Below are 15,660 nucleotides of genomic sequence, written 5' to 3'. Positions count from 1 at the left end.
GGAGTTTTCTGAGAGCCATGCACTCTTGCTCTTTTGGGAGATGCAGGGGCAACGCTATTGGTCAAAGCCACAATTCTCTCTTTTTTAATTTTTAATTTGTTTTAATTAGTTATACATGACAGTAGAATGCACTTTTATACTTTGATATATCATACGTAGATGGGATACAATTTCTCTTTTTCTGAGTGTACATATTGTAGATTCACATTGGTCAAACAGTCACATATATATAAAGTAATAATGTCTGTTTCATTCTACTATCTTTCTTATCCCCATATCCCCTGCCTTCCCCTCCTTTCACTTCCCTCTACCTAAGGTAATGCTATATTTTTTTTTGTAGAATTACAATTCTTAATACACATATATACCACAATTTGTATTTCTTTTTGTATATAAAGTATGTTGACACCCAATTCAAGTCTTCATACATCACATTTCACCATCCTTGCTAATCCCCTGCCCCCTCTCTTTCTCTCCCACCCCTTTACCCTGTTTCCCCCATGCTCTCCCTCCCAACCCCACCATGAGTCAACCTTATTTTATCAGAGGAAACATTCAGTATTTGTTTCTGGGGGATTGACTAACTTCACTTAGTATTATCTTCTCCAGTGCCATCCATTTACATGCAAATGCCATGGTTTGTTCTTTTTTAATACTGAGTAAAATTCCATTGTGTATATATGCCACGTTTTTTTATCCATTCATCCACTGAAGGACATCTAGGTTGGCTCACATCTATTTCATTCTACTATATTTCTTAAACCCACATCCCTGCATTTCCCTCCTTTAGCTATTGTGAATTGTGCTGCTATAAACATTGATGTAGTTGTGTCCCTGTAGTATGCTGTTTTTAAGTCCTTTGGATATAGTCTGAGAACAGGAATAGCTGGGTCAAATGGTGGTTCCATACCTCCATACTGTTTTCTATATTGGCTGCACCAATTTCCAGTCCCACCAGCAAGGTATGAGTGTACCTTTCCCCCCACATCCTCACAAACACTTATTGTTGTTTGTCTTCATAATAGCTGCCATTCTGACTGGAGTGAGATGATAACTTAGAGTGGTTTTGATTTGCATTTCTCTGATTGCTAGAGATGATGAGCATTTTTCTTATATTTATTGAATGATTGTAAATCCTCTTCTGAGAAGTGTCTGTTCAGGTCCTTAGCCCATTTGTTGATTGGGTTATTTGTTTTTTTGGTGTTTAGCTTTTTGAGTTCTTTATGTACCCTAGAGATTTGTGCACTATCTGATATGTGAGGTGTAAAGATTTGCTCCCAGGATGTAGGCTCTCTGTTCACCTCACAGATTGTTTCTTTTACTGAAAAGAAACTTTTTAGTTTGATTCCATCCCTTTTACTGATTCTTGGTTTTAATTCCTGTACAGTAAGAGTCTTATTAAGGAAATTGGGGCCTAATCCCACATAATAAGATTAAGGCCTATTTTTTCTTCTATTAGACACAGAGTCTCTCACAACTCTCTCTACAATACTGAGTAAGTGGCAATTATTTTACATGGAAGACTTTTCATATGGTAAGAATAGATGTCATGAAAGAAAGAGAGCTGTCCATTGGTAGGGGACAGGTCTCTGCTTCGTGGCTACTTAGTGTTGAGTGGGTTCTATAAGCAGTGTTCTGATACTCCTACATTAAAAAAAATTATGTCCAAAATATATTCTTCCCAAGGAAAGCTATATCACACAGATTACTATTATTACCCTTCTATACAAGTGGATGTCTTATGATTATATTTTTTCTTTTTACTCTGTAGTGGAAGGAAACATTCTCAACCGATGTAGCAAGAATCATGTATCAATACAATAAAAACACAAGTTTATCAACACATTCTTAAGAATCCCAGAAACAGAACTGTCCACATGGACAACTTGGATTCATGATGGAGATGGCATCATAGAGAAGTAGGAAAAAAGAGAATTACTTAACAAAAGGGACTGGAGAACTGACATTCCACAAATAAAATACACACTTGCATTCCTACATCATTCCATATGTATTGTCAACTCTAGATATATTAACCATGTTAATATTTTAAAAGGAAATTTTAAAATGATTAGTGGAAAATATTGTGGGTAGCTTTTAAAACTTGATCTTATAAAATATTTCCTAAGATTGCACACATAAAAACATATGATCACATGAGAAAAGATTAATAATTTGAGCACATAAAAATAAAAACATCTGGGGCTGGGGCTGGAGCTCAGCGGTGGAGTGCTTGCCTACCATGTGCAAGGTGCTGGGTTTGATTCTCAGTACCATATAAAAATAAATAAATAAAATAAAAGTATCGTGTCCAACTATAACTAAAAATATTTTTTTAAAAAATTAAAGACATCTGTATGTCCAAAGATGTCTTAAACAGGAAGACCAGGGTGCTGCTGGGTGGAAAATGGTGCCCAGCGAAGATGCTGCTGGACTTGTCGGAATAGCATAAGGAGCACCTGGCCTTCCTGCCAAAGTGGTGGTGGAGTTTGGGTGGATCAGGGTGGAGTTCCTGAGGCAAGGGCCATCCCCAGGGTCTATGAGGGTGCCGCCAGGAAGCTCAACATGAGCAGTAACACTGTCCAGCATGGTGTGGAAGGGTTGACCTACCTGCTCACTGAGAGCTCCAAGCTCATGATTTCTGAAGTGGGTTTCCAAGACTCTGTTTTTGTTCTGGGATTCTCTGAAGAACTGAACAAATTATTGCTTCAGCTTTACCTGGACAACAGAAAAGAGATCAGGACTATTCTGGGTGAATTGGCACCCAGCCTTCCCAGTTATCACAGCCTTGAGTGGCGACTAGATGTACAGCCTGCAAGCAGAAGTCTCAGGCAACAGATAAAGCCAGCAGTGACTATAAAACTACACCTCAATCAGAATGGAGACCACAACAACAAAGTTCTGCAGACAGCCTCAGCCACCCTACTTCATCTAGTTCAGCAACTGTAACAATCCTTGGACGAGATGAAAACCAACCACTGTAGGAGAGTAGTTCACAACTTCAAGTGGTACCAAGTGTTAAGGTCCTAATGCCTTTGACTCATTTGTGAATGGATGACATTCAGGAATTACTTTTCAGAATTAACTTTTATTAATTGGTGTTGATAAATGCATCTAGATTCCATGAAATTCCTTTTCCTATTCCAGGATATTGAGGTCATGATCAGAAGCTAAAGTCAAGTTCCTTTTCTGATGCTAAATGTGGTCAGCTTCTTGACAGATTGAAATGTAATTTTGTATTTTAAATGTGTAAATAGGATTGAATCAACTAGAAATAAATCTATACTGTTCATATCTTCTGTATATATGAGCAATACCCTGTTTTTGGTACATTTTTGTCTGCTTAACTAGTATTTTCCTCTTTATTGATCAATTTTGAGAATAAAATTTACAGCTAATTTCTTTCCTATTCAGAGTATTTCTAAATAGTACAATATTTCTGACTTTTAAAAGCATCTCATGATGTTACTAGCTACAGAATAATGTAAAGTGAGTATGAGTTTTTTTTTAATTATATGCCCATATTGTTATAGGAAGTTCATGAATTTTTCTGTGAATGTAAAGGTCAGTAGTTTTTTACCATATTGCTGAAGTTTGACTTATGATTCATTGACTTAAGTAGTACTCAATTTTGTGTGATTGTTAATAATATTTTCACAAGGATTAATTTTTCCTATGTACCAAAAGCAACTAAGAGACACACTGTCATTTACATTTATAAATAATGGATACAAGAATAATGTAATCAATGCTTGATTATCTGGGGTAGAAAGATGTCTTAAACTAAAAATGTTTTGAAATTTAAGAATATATTTTCAATATAACTGATAGAGGTTTCAATATAACTAACACACTTGAAAATTGAAAATATGTAAAGATAACCTACAAATTGGTAAGAAAAATATAATTAATCTAGTTAAAAATGACCAAAATATATGACCAGAAATTTTACAAAGGAATACAAATGACTATCAAACACAGAAAAGGAATATAACATTATCAATGACAATAAATATAGACCTCATAATGAAATAGCTTCTGAAGGTTTTATTGCCAACAGCTAAGAGACCATGAGAAAGTGCCTGGACACCTCCAAGGAGACTAGACCAAGGGCATCTCACATGTGACCGACACTTGTGGCAACTGATGCTGCTTCTAGGAAGAGAGCTGGGTGTGATCCCTGGGCTCACCTCTCATATGCCCTGTGACCAGCAGCCACATTCCCTGCACATATACCAGGTACAGTCCCACACAAGGGAGGCCTGTGCCTAAAGCTCGTAGCAATGAGGTTCAGAGCAGAAAAACCTGGAGATCTCTCAAAAGTGCATAAGCAGGAGAGTGATCAATGCAACCAGGTACATCCACAGGCTGACTCCAGTCAAAACCAGTGAGCACAGTGGGTGAGTTTAAGGACCACCACTCTTTGATGCCTATTTTTATGTGTCCAGCTGGCAAGGTTATGGTCCCCAGTTGTTTGGTTAAGCATCAGTCTAGATGTGGAAAAATACTTCTTAGCTGTGATTGACATTGACTTTGAGTAACATAGGCCACCCTTTATAGTGTAGGTGGGCCTCATCTAATCAGTTGACGGCCTTAAGTGCAAGAACTGAGGTTCCTGAAGCAGAAAGGATTCTTCTCAAGGTAGCAAAATAGAAGACTCATCTGAGTTGTCAACCTGCTAACTTATGGAATTGACTCGAGATTGCAACATCTACTTTTTCCTAAATTTCCGGCCTGCTGACAAGTGCCATGGATTTCTGATTGTCTGTTCCCATAATATGAAACAACACATCAAAACTAATCTCTCTCCCATTCTCTCTCTCCTTATCTCTTCCCAGACTACACAGAATGTAGATACATTCAACAGAATATTTTTGTTAAATTAAAGGATCACTTATATGCTATACATTTATATGCATTTGTACACACAAACAAACACATACACATACACATATAATGTTAGGAATACTAGCAGCTTCCATAAAACTTCAAAGAATGTGAGAGAATAAGGACTCCTAAAGGTGGAAGGAGGCAGGGGAAAGTGTATACTTTCATGAAAGTTGTTACACTTGAATTTTCAAGGTAGGTTTATGGGAAATAACTAAAAACTTAATAAAAGCAGGCCAGTATGGACAATGTAAGTGTGTTATCAATGTGAGTTATGGGCAATTGAATCTTTGCCATCTGAGATCTTTTGAAACATGAGAAAATTAGTAATCAATGTTTCAATGATGTGCATGGATTTCTGGTGGCAGTGGATGGGGGTGGAAGAGGAAAACAAAGGCCACATGCTGAGGAGAGGCACATTCCCACACCTGTGCTCATTTTTCAGTCATCTGACCAGCAAACAGAACTGTGGAATCTTGGCTGTCCCTGGAGTCACCTGGGAAGTTCTTAGTGCCTGGATCTCACCCCCAGACATCCACATTTATTGGCCTTAGAATGAGTTTAGGAAAGGACATATCTGAAGGCTCATCAAGGGGTTCTCAGTGCAGGTCTGGGACTCCCTGCGGGACAGGATGCTCTCAGGCTGCAGGTGTCTGAGCTCTGATTTAAAGTTAGTTTCAAGCAGGTGAAGAGCACAACCAGATCTGCTTTGTACAAAGAGTACAGGGCAGAGGGTAGAGGACAGATGAGCAAGAGGACAGACTGGCAGTCGCAAGGCAGTTTGATGCCCTTCTTGGTGGCTTTGGAGAAAGGTGAGGCATTTGGAAGCAAATGTGCTGACTGTGATGTGTGGAGACCAAGAGGGGAAGCTGCTCAGTGGTGTCTGGTGGGACCCAGGATTTCAAGCTGGTGATTAGGTAGGTTGTGATAAGTAGTGATGGTGAGCAGACTGGAACCCCTGGTCCTTTGATGTGCCAGCTTTGCAGAGCCTGGGAACCCTTTGCTGCAGAAAAATCTTTGTTAATCATTGGATGGCTTGAGAGAAGGTTAAAATCAATGAGTGATTATGGGCATGGTGACATATTCCTGTAATCCCATCAGCTCAGGAGGTTGAGGCAGAAGGATCCTGAGTTCAAAGCCAACCTCAGCAAAAGTGAGATGCTAAGCAACTCAGTGAGACCCTGTCTCTAAATAAAATACAAAAAAGGACAGGAATGTGGCTCAGTGGTTGAGTGACCCTGATTTCAATCCCTGGTACCCTTACTCCAATTTTTTTTTTTTTTTACAATAAAAGCAATGGGTGATCTGTGCCTTTCCTCCCAGAGGACTGTTCAGGAAACTTTGCTTCTCATTCTCTGGTTCCTTGTGCCATGTCTGTTGGTGGCACAGCTTTTCTAGAGAGCAGGATTGATGGTTACTATGGAACCCACAGACTTCTCATGAGTTGTTCCATGGGGCCAGTTGCACTCACCTCTGTCTTCAAGTTTCCAAAATGCTGGTATAGTCCCATGAACATCTTCTTGGTTTTATTTTATCTGTTTTTAAACAAAAAGTGAGGATCTATTGAATTTCACCTAAAGTAATTAGCAAATAACATTTTTCCCCTTAGTTCACAGTGTCACAGCAAACCATCTAAAAGGTATTCATGAGCAGAGTAATGTTAATATTAATAAACCTAATGATGATTTAAAAGCAAATTGAAAATTTAATCTTTCATTAATTCATGACATAGTTATAGAAAGCCTAGTTATTATGACTTCAATAAAAGTTCTTTTGGAGATTATCACACTTTATTTGGAAAGAAACAGAAGGGCAAAAGTTTCTAAATCTAACTTGCAGTTCAAATCTTCCAATTCCTCCTCCTTTTCTGGAGGCAGGGTGAGGTTAAAGACTTCCTTTCACTCTTTTCTGCTTTCTTGTTATGGACTTCCCATCTCCTCCTGGCTGATGATTTATTTGAGTTTCTTAGGATGGAGGAGGCATAATCCAGGGGGTGGGAAACAACCTTCAAGAGCTGCAGCTTGACTAGACAGCACTGGACAGGTACCCAGGTGAAGAGCTGCAAGTGCTGGGTCAGGGGGCCCCCCGTAGCCCCAGACACAAATGTTTGCAAATTAAGCTCAGAAATACATCAGGAGTTTTTAAGGGAGTAAAAGCATCTCTGGTTTGTGAGATCACATGAGGAGAAGATGGTTGCCTGGGCCGCTGCTCTGTCAGGTCACTGGCTCTGGAATAGAGCTCAGAACAGAAAATGTCAGAGCCCAGTCAGAGGTTGCCCTGCCTCTCGCCTCCCTGTAACTGTGCTTTGGCAGCCTGCACCTTCTGATGGACTCAGCGCCAGTATCTGCAGCTGCTCAGTCTGCCAGAAGAGCTGTGTGAAGACAGGCCTGTCGGGAGGTGTCAGGAGTAGTAGGGATGAGAGCCTGGGCCTGGCTCCAGCACAGGAGTGAGTCTGAGCCGCACCAGGGTGTAGAGACGGCTGCATGGCAGCCTGGCAAAACTCCTCTGTCCTGACCTCTGAAGGTAAGGAGGAGCCCACATTGCTTTTGGGACCATGCTACATACCACTTTTAAATATGTTTATAAGGAACTGGCTTCAGAGTTATCACCAGGCACTGCTCACGGAGTTCGGTGAGAGGCCAGCACATGTTTCCAGAAGGTAAGACAGAGATACCCAATGAGGTCCGACCCCTCACACAGCATCCTCCTCACCCTCTCTCCTGTATAATAAAAGGTGTGAAGGTCATTACACCTCTCAGCACTGGGCTGGGGACACATGGGTGACTGGGTACCCTGCTTCAATTCTGGCTGATGGCGTGACTTTAACAGTGCATGTCTGGAATGTTAGAGCGGCATTTATGATCATTAGAAATAATCAAGTCCAGACCAAGGAAAAAGGTCTAAGAGAATGTTCAATAATTTATAGCTAAATGACTTTGGGACCTCAAGGTAGAATATCCAGGTGGTTCTTAAAGGACTCATAAATACTCAATTTAAAGGGGAAATATTAACATGGAGGTTTATGATCAGAGCATTGAAATTACATTGATCATCTCTACTCTGGCTCTAAAAATAAAAATGGAAGAATAATCCAGCTACCTAAGCAAGAAGGCTGCAAGCCATGTCTTGCATGGTAAAGTAACATCTGCCATTGGCACAGCTCAGGGACCTTGCTCCAGGAGACCTTCCTGGAAACGCCCCCAAGGACTCTCAATCGACCCAGCCTCTAGCCCCAACTCTGCCTGTCAGTGGTGAGTGTGTGCATCATTTGCTGTTATATTCTGTTTCTTTGAGGCAGAGAGGACACATATCAGAGTGAGAGAGGTTGATGGAGACAACTTCTCAGGAAGAGATCTGCCCATGAGCTGGAATGGGACCTTCCAAAGTTCTGGTTGTCCTGGGGCTGGCATGGAGAATGCAAAACAAGAGGTGATCTGAGGGTCTTTGGTGAGGGTTTATAGTACAGAGGGGTGGACCACAATGAGAAGCGGAGAAGTGTGAGGCCTTCCTAGGGAAGCAGAGTGCCCAGGCCTCTCCTTAGATACCTGCAGCTCCTGATAGGGTTAAGGAATACCAAGCTGGTTCTGACACCTCCTAGAATGGAAATGACAGAAAAACTCACAATTCCTGCCCTACCTAGCTTAGGATCTGTTGGAAAAATGCAGTAAGATCAGTTTTTACTGGAAAGAGATGAATTCTAGATAGGGCAGAGGGGTGGGAGGGAAAGGGAAGGGGCAAGGGATTAACAAGGATGGGGAATGTGATGGACATCATTACCCAAAGTACATGTATGAAGACATGAATTGGTGTCAACATGCTTTATATACAACCAGAGATATGAAAAATTATGCTGTATATGTATAATAAGAATTGTAATGCATTCCACTGTCATTTATTTTTTAAAAAGTCAATAAAAATAAATTTTAAAAAATGAGAAGCTAAAAAGGAGATTAATAATAATAAAATAAAATAAAATAAAATAAAATAAATAATTATAATAATTTCCCTGAAAAAAAAAAAAAGATCATCCTGGAAACTAAAAAGTGCAGTCCAAATGCAAGCTCCACAAAACACACATGAACGTTGATTAATTACTTCCTGAATGGACAAAGCCAACAAATGGGTGGTGGTGCAGAGGAGAGAAAAATCACTTCCCAGCAACTAAAAAGAATGAATCACTGCCTCTCCTAAGACATTCACTGGCCATATTTGGTGGCCATTATTTGTCATTGGAACTCAGCTGTGTTACACATATTCTTCTGTACATATGAAATATTCCAAATAGGAAAATAATTTCATTAGATGAATATGAGATATTTTTGATAGGTATTATCAAAGAAGCTAGGTATTATATTTATTTTTTAATAAAGGTATATTACATGAACATATGCCTTTATTTATTTTTATTTTTATGTAGTGGTTAGGAATGAACCCAGTGCCTCACAAGTGCTAGACAAGCACTCTACCACTGAGCTATGACCCTAGCCTGGTATTATATTCCTTAAAAAAATCTATGAAATAGAAATGTAAAATATAGAAAAATTATTTAAATGTCTCCAAATATTAAAGTTATTTCAGAGCAAAATGCCAAATCTCTGAAATTGGATACTTGGGTAATCTGTTGTTGAACTATATTACCCACGTTCATGATTAGTTATTAGCAGATATGATTAATTAAGATGAGGTTATACTCGGGTAAGATGGACCCTAATCCAATATTACTGGCATCCTTATACAGGAGAAATTTGGACACCAACATGCACACAAAAGGAATGTTCAGTGATGACTGAAGGTTTGCTGTCACAGCCCTAATACCTTCAGAGAGAGAATGGCCCTGCCCATGCCTTGATTTCAGATTATTGACTGGAGAAATTGAGACAATATCCTGTTGTTTAACAGCTTCTGTGAAGTCACTCAGTTTGTGGTGCTTTGTTATGGCAGCCCTGGCCATATCAAAGTCCTACTGATATTATGGAACAAAATGAGGTTATAAAATTACTAAAATTATAAGATTATAAATCTATGCTGCTCACAATTAAATGTGGACACTAGTACATGGAACATACACACACTAGTATAAAGAAGTCTCCTTTCCTGAAAAATTCATCCCTAAATTCATTAGGCAGGCAGAACAAAGGGGGTATGTACAATAAGAGAGAGGAGGAGAAAAGAAGGAAAGGATAGTGTTATGGTTTAGATTAGGTGTTCTCCAAAAGCTCATGTGAGAAAATGTAAGATTTACAGGTGAAATGGCTGGGTTATGACAGTCTTAACCCAATCAGTGAATTAATCTCCTGACAGGGCTAACTGTTCACTGTAGGCAGGGAGGGAGCACCTGGGGGAGGTGGTTCACTGGGAATATGACTTAGGGATATATATTTTGTCCTTGAGGAGAAGATCTCTTTCTCTGCTTCCTGCTGTGATGTCTTGAACTGTTTTTCTCCACCACACCCTATTGCCCTGATATTCAGCCTCACCTCAAGCCCTAAGGAATGGAGCTGAGCCCCAAGGAATAGAGCCAGCTGTCTATGGACTAAGACCTCTGAAACGGTGAGCCCGCAAATAAACTTTTCCTCCTCTCTGCTGTTCTTGTCAGGTCTTTTTGGTCAGCAGTGAGAAAGCTGACTAAGACAGATTACAAGTACTTCAAAGCAAGATGTCAGCACTCAAGAGGTATAAGGAAGGAGGTGGAGGTCACAACAGGTGTGGGGGTGGTTGAGAGTAATCTGAATTCAAGTGATGTAAGGAAGGCACTTGCATGTAGAGGTTGCCTAGTATGGAGTGCAAGACTATATGGGAAGGGCATTTATGTCTCAGAACATCTGTTCAGGGGATGTCAGAGCCAGAGAAGGCACAGATGGTTTGAAAATATAAATATGGAAAAATATATGTTGGTAACAAATAAAAGAAAGCTGGAGTGCTATATTAATATTAAAGAAAGTAGACCTTGGAGCAGAGAAGTATCAGTGAGAAGGAAGGGATTTCATAAATGTTTATATACTTAAAAATAGTGTTTCAAAACACCTGGAGCAAAAACATATACAAAAGCACACAGAAACAAGAACAGCAGGAGATTGCAATATTCCTTTGTCAGTAAATCAGTAACAAGGAGATGGAAATCCCTTAAGGAATTTGAACATCAACCAACTTGAACCAACTGACATTTATAGAACATGCCACCTAAGGATCACATAATATATATTCTTTTTTTTAAGAGAGAGAAAGAGAGGAAATTTTTTTAATATTTATTTTTTAGTTTTCAGCGGACATAACATCTTTGTTTGTATGTGGTGCTGAGGATCGAACCTGGGCCGCACGAATGCCAGACAAGCATGCTACCGCTTGAGCCACATCCCCAGCCCCAGAATATATATTCTTTGCAACTGAAAACAGATGAATTACCTAGACAGAAAATTCTGAATCATAACTACTAATAAGTTTATAAGGATTTGAGTCACACAGAGTATATTCCTTGACTACAATGGTCACAATTTTAAAAACAATAATAGAAATAGCTCTGGAAAATTCATGAACATTTGAAAACTAATGAATTTCTGAATAACCTATGAGTGAAAGATAAAATCAAAGGAGAAAACAAAGTACTTCAACCAAACTTGGAATAGAACCACCATTGGACCCAGTTATTCCACTCCTCTGTATATACCCAAAGGATCTGAAAAACAGCATACTACAGTTATATAGCCACCCCAATGTTTATAGCAGCTCAATTCACAATAGTGAAGCTATGGAACTAACCAAGATGCTCTTCAACAGATGAACATATAAAGAAAATGTGGTATATATACACATGGAATATTACTCACCATAAAGAAGAATAAAATTATGGCATTTGCCAGGTAAATAAATTGAGCTAGAGACTTATCATGCTAAGTGAAATAAATGAATCCCCCAAAATCAAAGGCCAAATGTTCTCTCTGATAAGCTAACACACAATAAGGGGTGGGGGAATAGAAAGTCATTGGATTAGACAAAGGGGAATCAAGGCAAGGCAAGGAGGGTGGAAATAGGAAAGACAGAAGACATTCCTTTTCTATGTTCATATATGAATACACAACCAGTGTAACTCCATATCATCCACAACTACAAGAATGGGAAGTTATAATCCATGTACGTATAATATGTCAAAATATATTCTACTGCTAAGTAAAACTAAAAACACCAGTAAAAAAATTTAAGAAAAGGAAGTACTTCAACTAAATAAGTATACAACTTATCAGAATTTGTGGAATATGATAAACTGATACGTAAGGGGAAATGTATAGCACTAAACACCTGTATTAGAAAGGTCAAGAGGCAACCAGGGTACACATCTGTTTCCCAAGCTACTTAGGATGCTATGGTAGGAAAATCACAAGTTCAAAGCCTGCCTGGGCAGGGGATGTAGTTCACTGGTAGAGTGTTTGCCAGACATGTGTGTGGCCCTGAGTTCAGAAATCAGTATTGCAAAGCAAAAACATTAATAAGAAATAAGCAAACAAACAAAATCCCTTGGATTTTTAGAGAATGAGCATATTTAGGTGCTGGAAATAAAAGCCAGAGAAAGTAAACAGAGTTAATAGTGCAGTTAAGAGCACAGCCTGGAGGACCTGACTGCCTGGATCTTAGTAAAAGCTAAAGTAGATTACTTGCTGTTTGACTTTATCTAAGTTACTTCACCTTCTTAACTTTGTTTATAAAATAAAGATAATTAATGATAGCTCATATCTGTCTTATTATCTTGTCTATGTAACATATGTTAATATATCAGTCCTTTGCCCATAGCACAAGAGTTAATAACTAGAATGAACAAATGGGACTTACTCAAACTAAAAAGTTTTTTCTCAGCAAGAGAAACAATAAGAGAGGTAAATAGGGAGCCTACATCCTAGGAACAAATTTTTACTCCTCACACTTCAGATAGAGCTCTAATATCCAGAGTATACAAAGAACTCAAAAAACTAAACAATAAGATAACAAATAACCCAATCAACAAATGGACCAAAGACCTGAACAGACACTTCTCAGAGGAGGACATACAATCAATCAACAAGTACATGAAAAAATGCTCACCATCTCTAGCAGTCAGAGAAATGCAAATCAAAGTCACCCTAAGATACCATCTCACTCCAGTAAGATTAGCAGCCATTAAGAAGTCAAACAACAACAAGTGCTGGCGAGGATGTGGGGAAAAGGGTACTCTTGTACATTGCTGGTGGGACTGCAAATTGGTGAGGCCAATTTGGAAAGCAGTATGGAGATTCCTGGAAAAGCTGGGAATGGAACCACATTTGACCCAGCTATTGCCCTTCTTGGACTATTCCCTGAAGACCTTAAAAGAGCGTACTACAGGGATACTGCCACATCCATGTTTATAGCAGCACAATTCACAATAGCTAGACTGTGGAACCAACCCAGATGCCCTTCAATAGATGAATGGATAAAAAATGTGGCATTTATACACAATGGAGATTACCTAGCACTCAAAAATGACAAAATCATGGAATTTGCAGGGAAATGGATGGCATTAGAGCAGATTATGCTAAGTGAAGCTAGCCAATCCCTAAAGAACAAATGCCAAATGTCTTCTTTGATATAATGAGAGCAACTAAGAACAGAGCAGGGAGGAAGAGCAGGAGGAAAAGATTAACATTGAACAGAGACATGAGGTGGGAGGGAAAGGGAGAGAAAAGGGAAATTGCATGGAAATGGAAATAGACCCTCACTGTTATACAAAATTACATATAAGAGGTTGTGAGGGAAAAGGGGAAAAAAAACAAGGGAGAGAATTAAATTACAGCAGATGGAATAGAGAGAGAAGATGGGAGGGGAGGGGAGGGGGATAGTAGAGGATAGGAAAGGTAGCAGAATACAACAGTTACTAATATGGCATTATGTAAAAAAGTGGATGTGTAACCGATGTGATTCTGCAATCTGTATACGGGGTAAAAATGGGAGTTCATAACCCACTTGAATCTAAAGGATGAAATATGATATGTCATGAGCTATGTAATGTTTTGAACAACCAATAAAAAAAAGGGAAAAAAAAATAACACTCCTTGAAACAACCCAACCTTCAAAGATCCCAACTCACTCTATGCAGATGAGAAAACCAAGCTTTAGAGAAGTTAAACAACTTCCTCATGGTCACAAAGTGAGTAAGTGGACAAGTGGATAACAACAATAATATGTGGTGGTGGTGGAGATGATGATGATGGTAATATGAGCAATTTTATATAGTTGTTTGGATTAAATGAGTCATTTTACATACATACATTTAGAATAATGCCTAAAACAGGCTTAATTGATCAATGAATATCATTTGTTGTTATTACCATTAGTTCTACCATGTAAACAAGGGAAACCTAATACTAATGGTACCAGAAGGTTTTTCATGAAAAAAGGAAAGCAATAGCCAGCTCAAAGTAGAGAACTTAAGTGAAGTCATGGGGTCTGGAAACTAGGAGAGATCTTGTTGAGTGGCTTTGCCAGAGTGGTGAGGGCGAAAATCAGATGAAGGTGGTAATGACTAAGTGGGTCAAAATGGAGAGAGAAAAAAGAGGTTACTCCTAAAGGGGACATGGGCTGGTAAGAGAGACAGGACCAGGTTTGAGTTAATAACTATATGAAGGGATTTTGTTTTAGAATGGGCTGACAGATATCTCTGTAGCTTAAGTAGGAAAGATAAAGTGGAATACCAAGAGAAGATAATTAATTACTGGAACAAGGTCTCATAACAGGTCTGAAGTGATGAGATGACAGTTAAAAGTAGAATGAACCCAGGCATGCCAGATAGTCTTACTTTTAACAGATAAAAGGGAACAAAGAGAAAATAAATGCAAAACCCCCCGAAACAGTACAGGGCAACGACAGAGTTGGGTGTTCTGTGAGTATATTTAACCTAATGAAAACCAATTTTCATGCAATATTTGCCATGATAGTTTGAAGTCCCTTATGTTCTTGAAAGAGAGGTGATACAATTTATGCCAATTATGCATAATTAGTCTGAGCAGTAAGATGAAGGCATAATCTAGAATTTGAGAAATTAAGATAGACTTGATGAAATTTGTACCATTTTAGAAAAATATGTAATTCTGACCCTGATAATCTGCTAATAATTAGGAGAGAGGAGGTGAGAAACTGTTTTTGAAATAACAGTCAAAAGGCCAATTCAAATATTTTAACTATAATGGAACATTTTTGAAAATTGTTATATATATATATATATCTCAACTAGTTCAAAAGGCCTGATCCAAATATTTTTGGTTTTTGTATTTATTCTTTGCTAACCACATTCTAAAAATACGAGCTAAATTCTGAAAATCAAAGACTATTCCATATGTTCAAATCATACAATATCAAATCCTTAGCTTTAAGTAACTTACTACCTAAATCAATGAACGGAAGGTAAAATTTCCATGTTAAAGAAGAAAGGTTTCAAGCTTCATTGGGCTACCAAGAGCACAGAGAAATGAATCCTAAGGAAACCCAACTTACCTAATATCTAATGAACTGAGGACACACCAGTTATAGACACTACATGCCCATGACAACTTACCTCTCAAGATGAACATAATGTCAAGAAAGAACGTTTTTAACCAAAAACATTGTCTTTGCACTACACTCCGGACCCATCAATTTGAAAAAATATAACTTTGCATGAAGAAAATATCCAACAGGCCATAGCCATTCCTGAAAAAAAGATAATTTAAAGTAAAGAAAAAGAACTGTGAATATCTAAAAATATTTGAAAAATAACTGAAAACTCAGAGAAAA

At 38.5% G+C, this 15,660-nt stretch overlaps 1 protein-coding gene and 1 pseudogene across 1 annotated transcript in view; one reads left to right on the top strand and one right to left on the bottom strand.

The window, feature by feature from the left end:
* Positions 1-502: 502 nt before the first annotated feature.
* Positions 503-15,660, bottom strand: part of LOC143404366 (uncharacterized) — a 148,866-nt gene continuing 133,708 nt past the window's right edge. Inside the window, exons 16-18 of the mRNA XM_076862552.2 lie at positions 15,443-15,576; positions 6,359-6,422; positions 503-2,718 (exon numbers count right to left, since the gene is read on the bottom strand). Of these exons, the coding sequence (XP_076718667.1) occupies positions 15,463-15,576 (114 nt within the window). The 3' untranslated portion in view covers positions 503-2,718; positions 6,359-6,422; positions 15,443-15,462. The remainder of the gene's footprint in view (positions 2,719-6,358; positions 6,423-15,442; positions 15,577-15,660) is intronic.
* On the top strand, positions 2,315-3,030 carry LOC143404367 (COMM domain-containing protein 2 pseudogene; annotated as a pseudogene).

Source organism: Callospermophilus lateralis, chromosome 7 (assembly GCF_048772815.1).
Source record: "Callospermophilus lateralis isolate mCalLat2 chromosome 7, mCalLat2.hap1, whole genome shotgun sequence".
Taxonomy (NCBI): domain Eukaryota; kingdom Metazoa; phylum Chordata; class Mammalia; order Rodentia; family Sciuridae; genus Callospermophilus; species Callospermophilus lateralis.
Note: the sequence above shows the minus strand (reverse complement) of the source record. Positions and strands in the feature narration are given on the sequence as shown.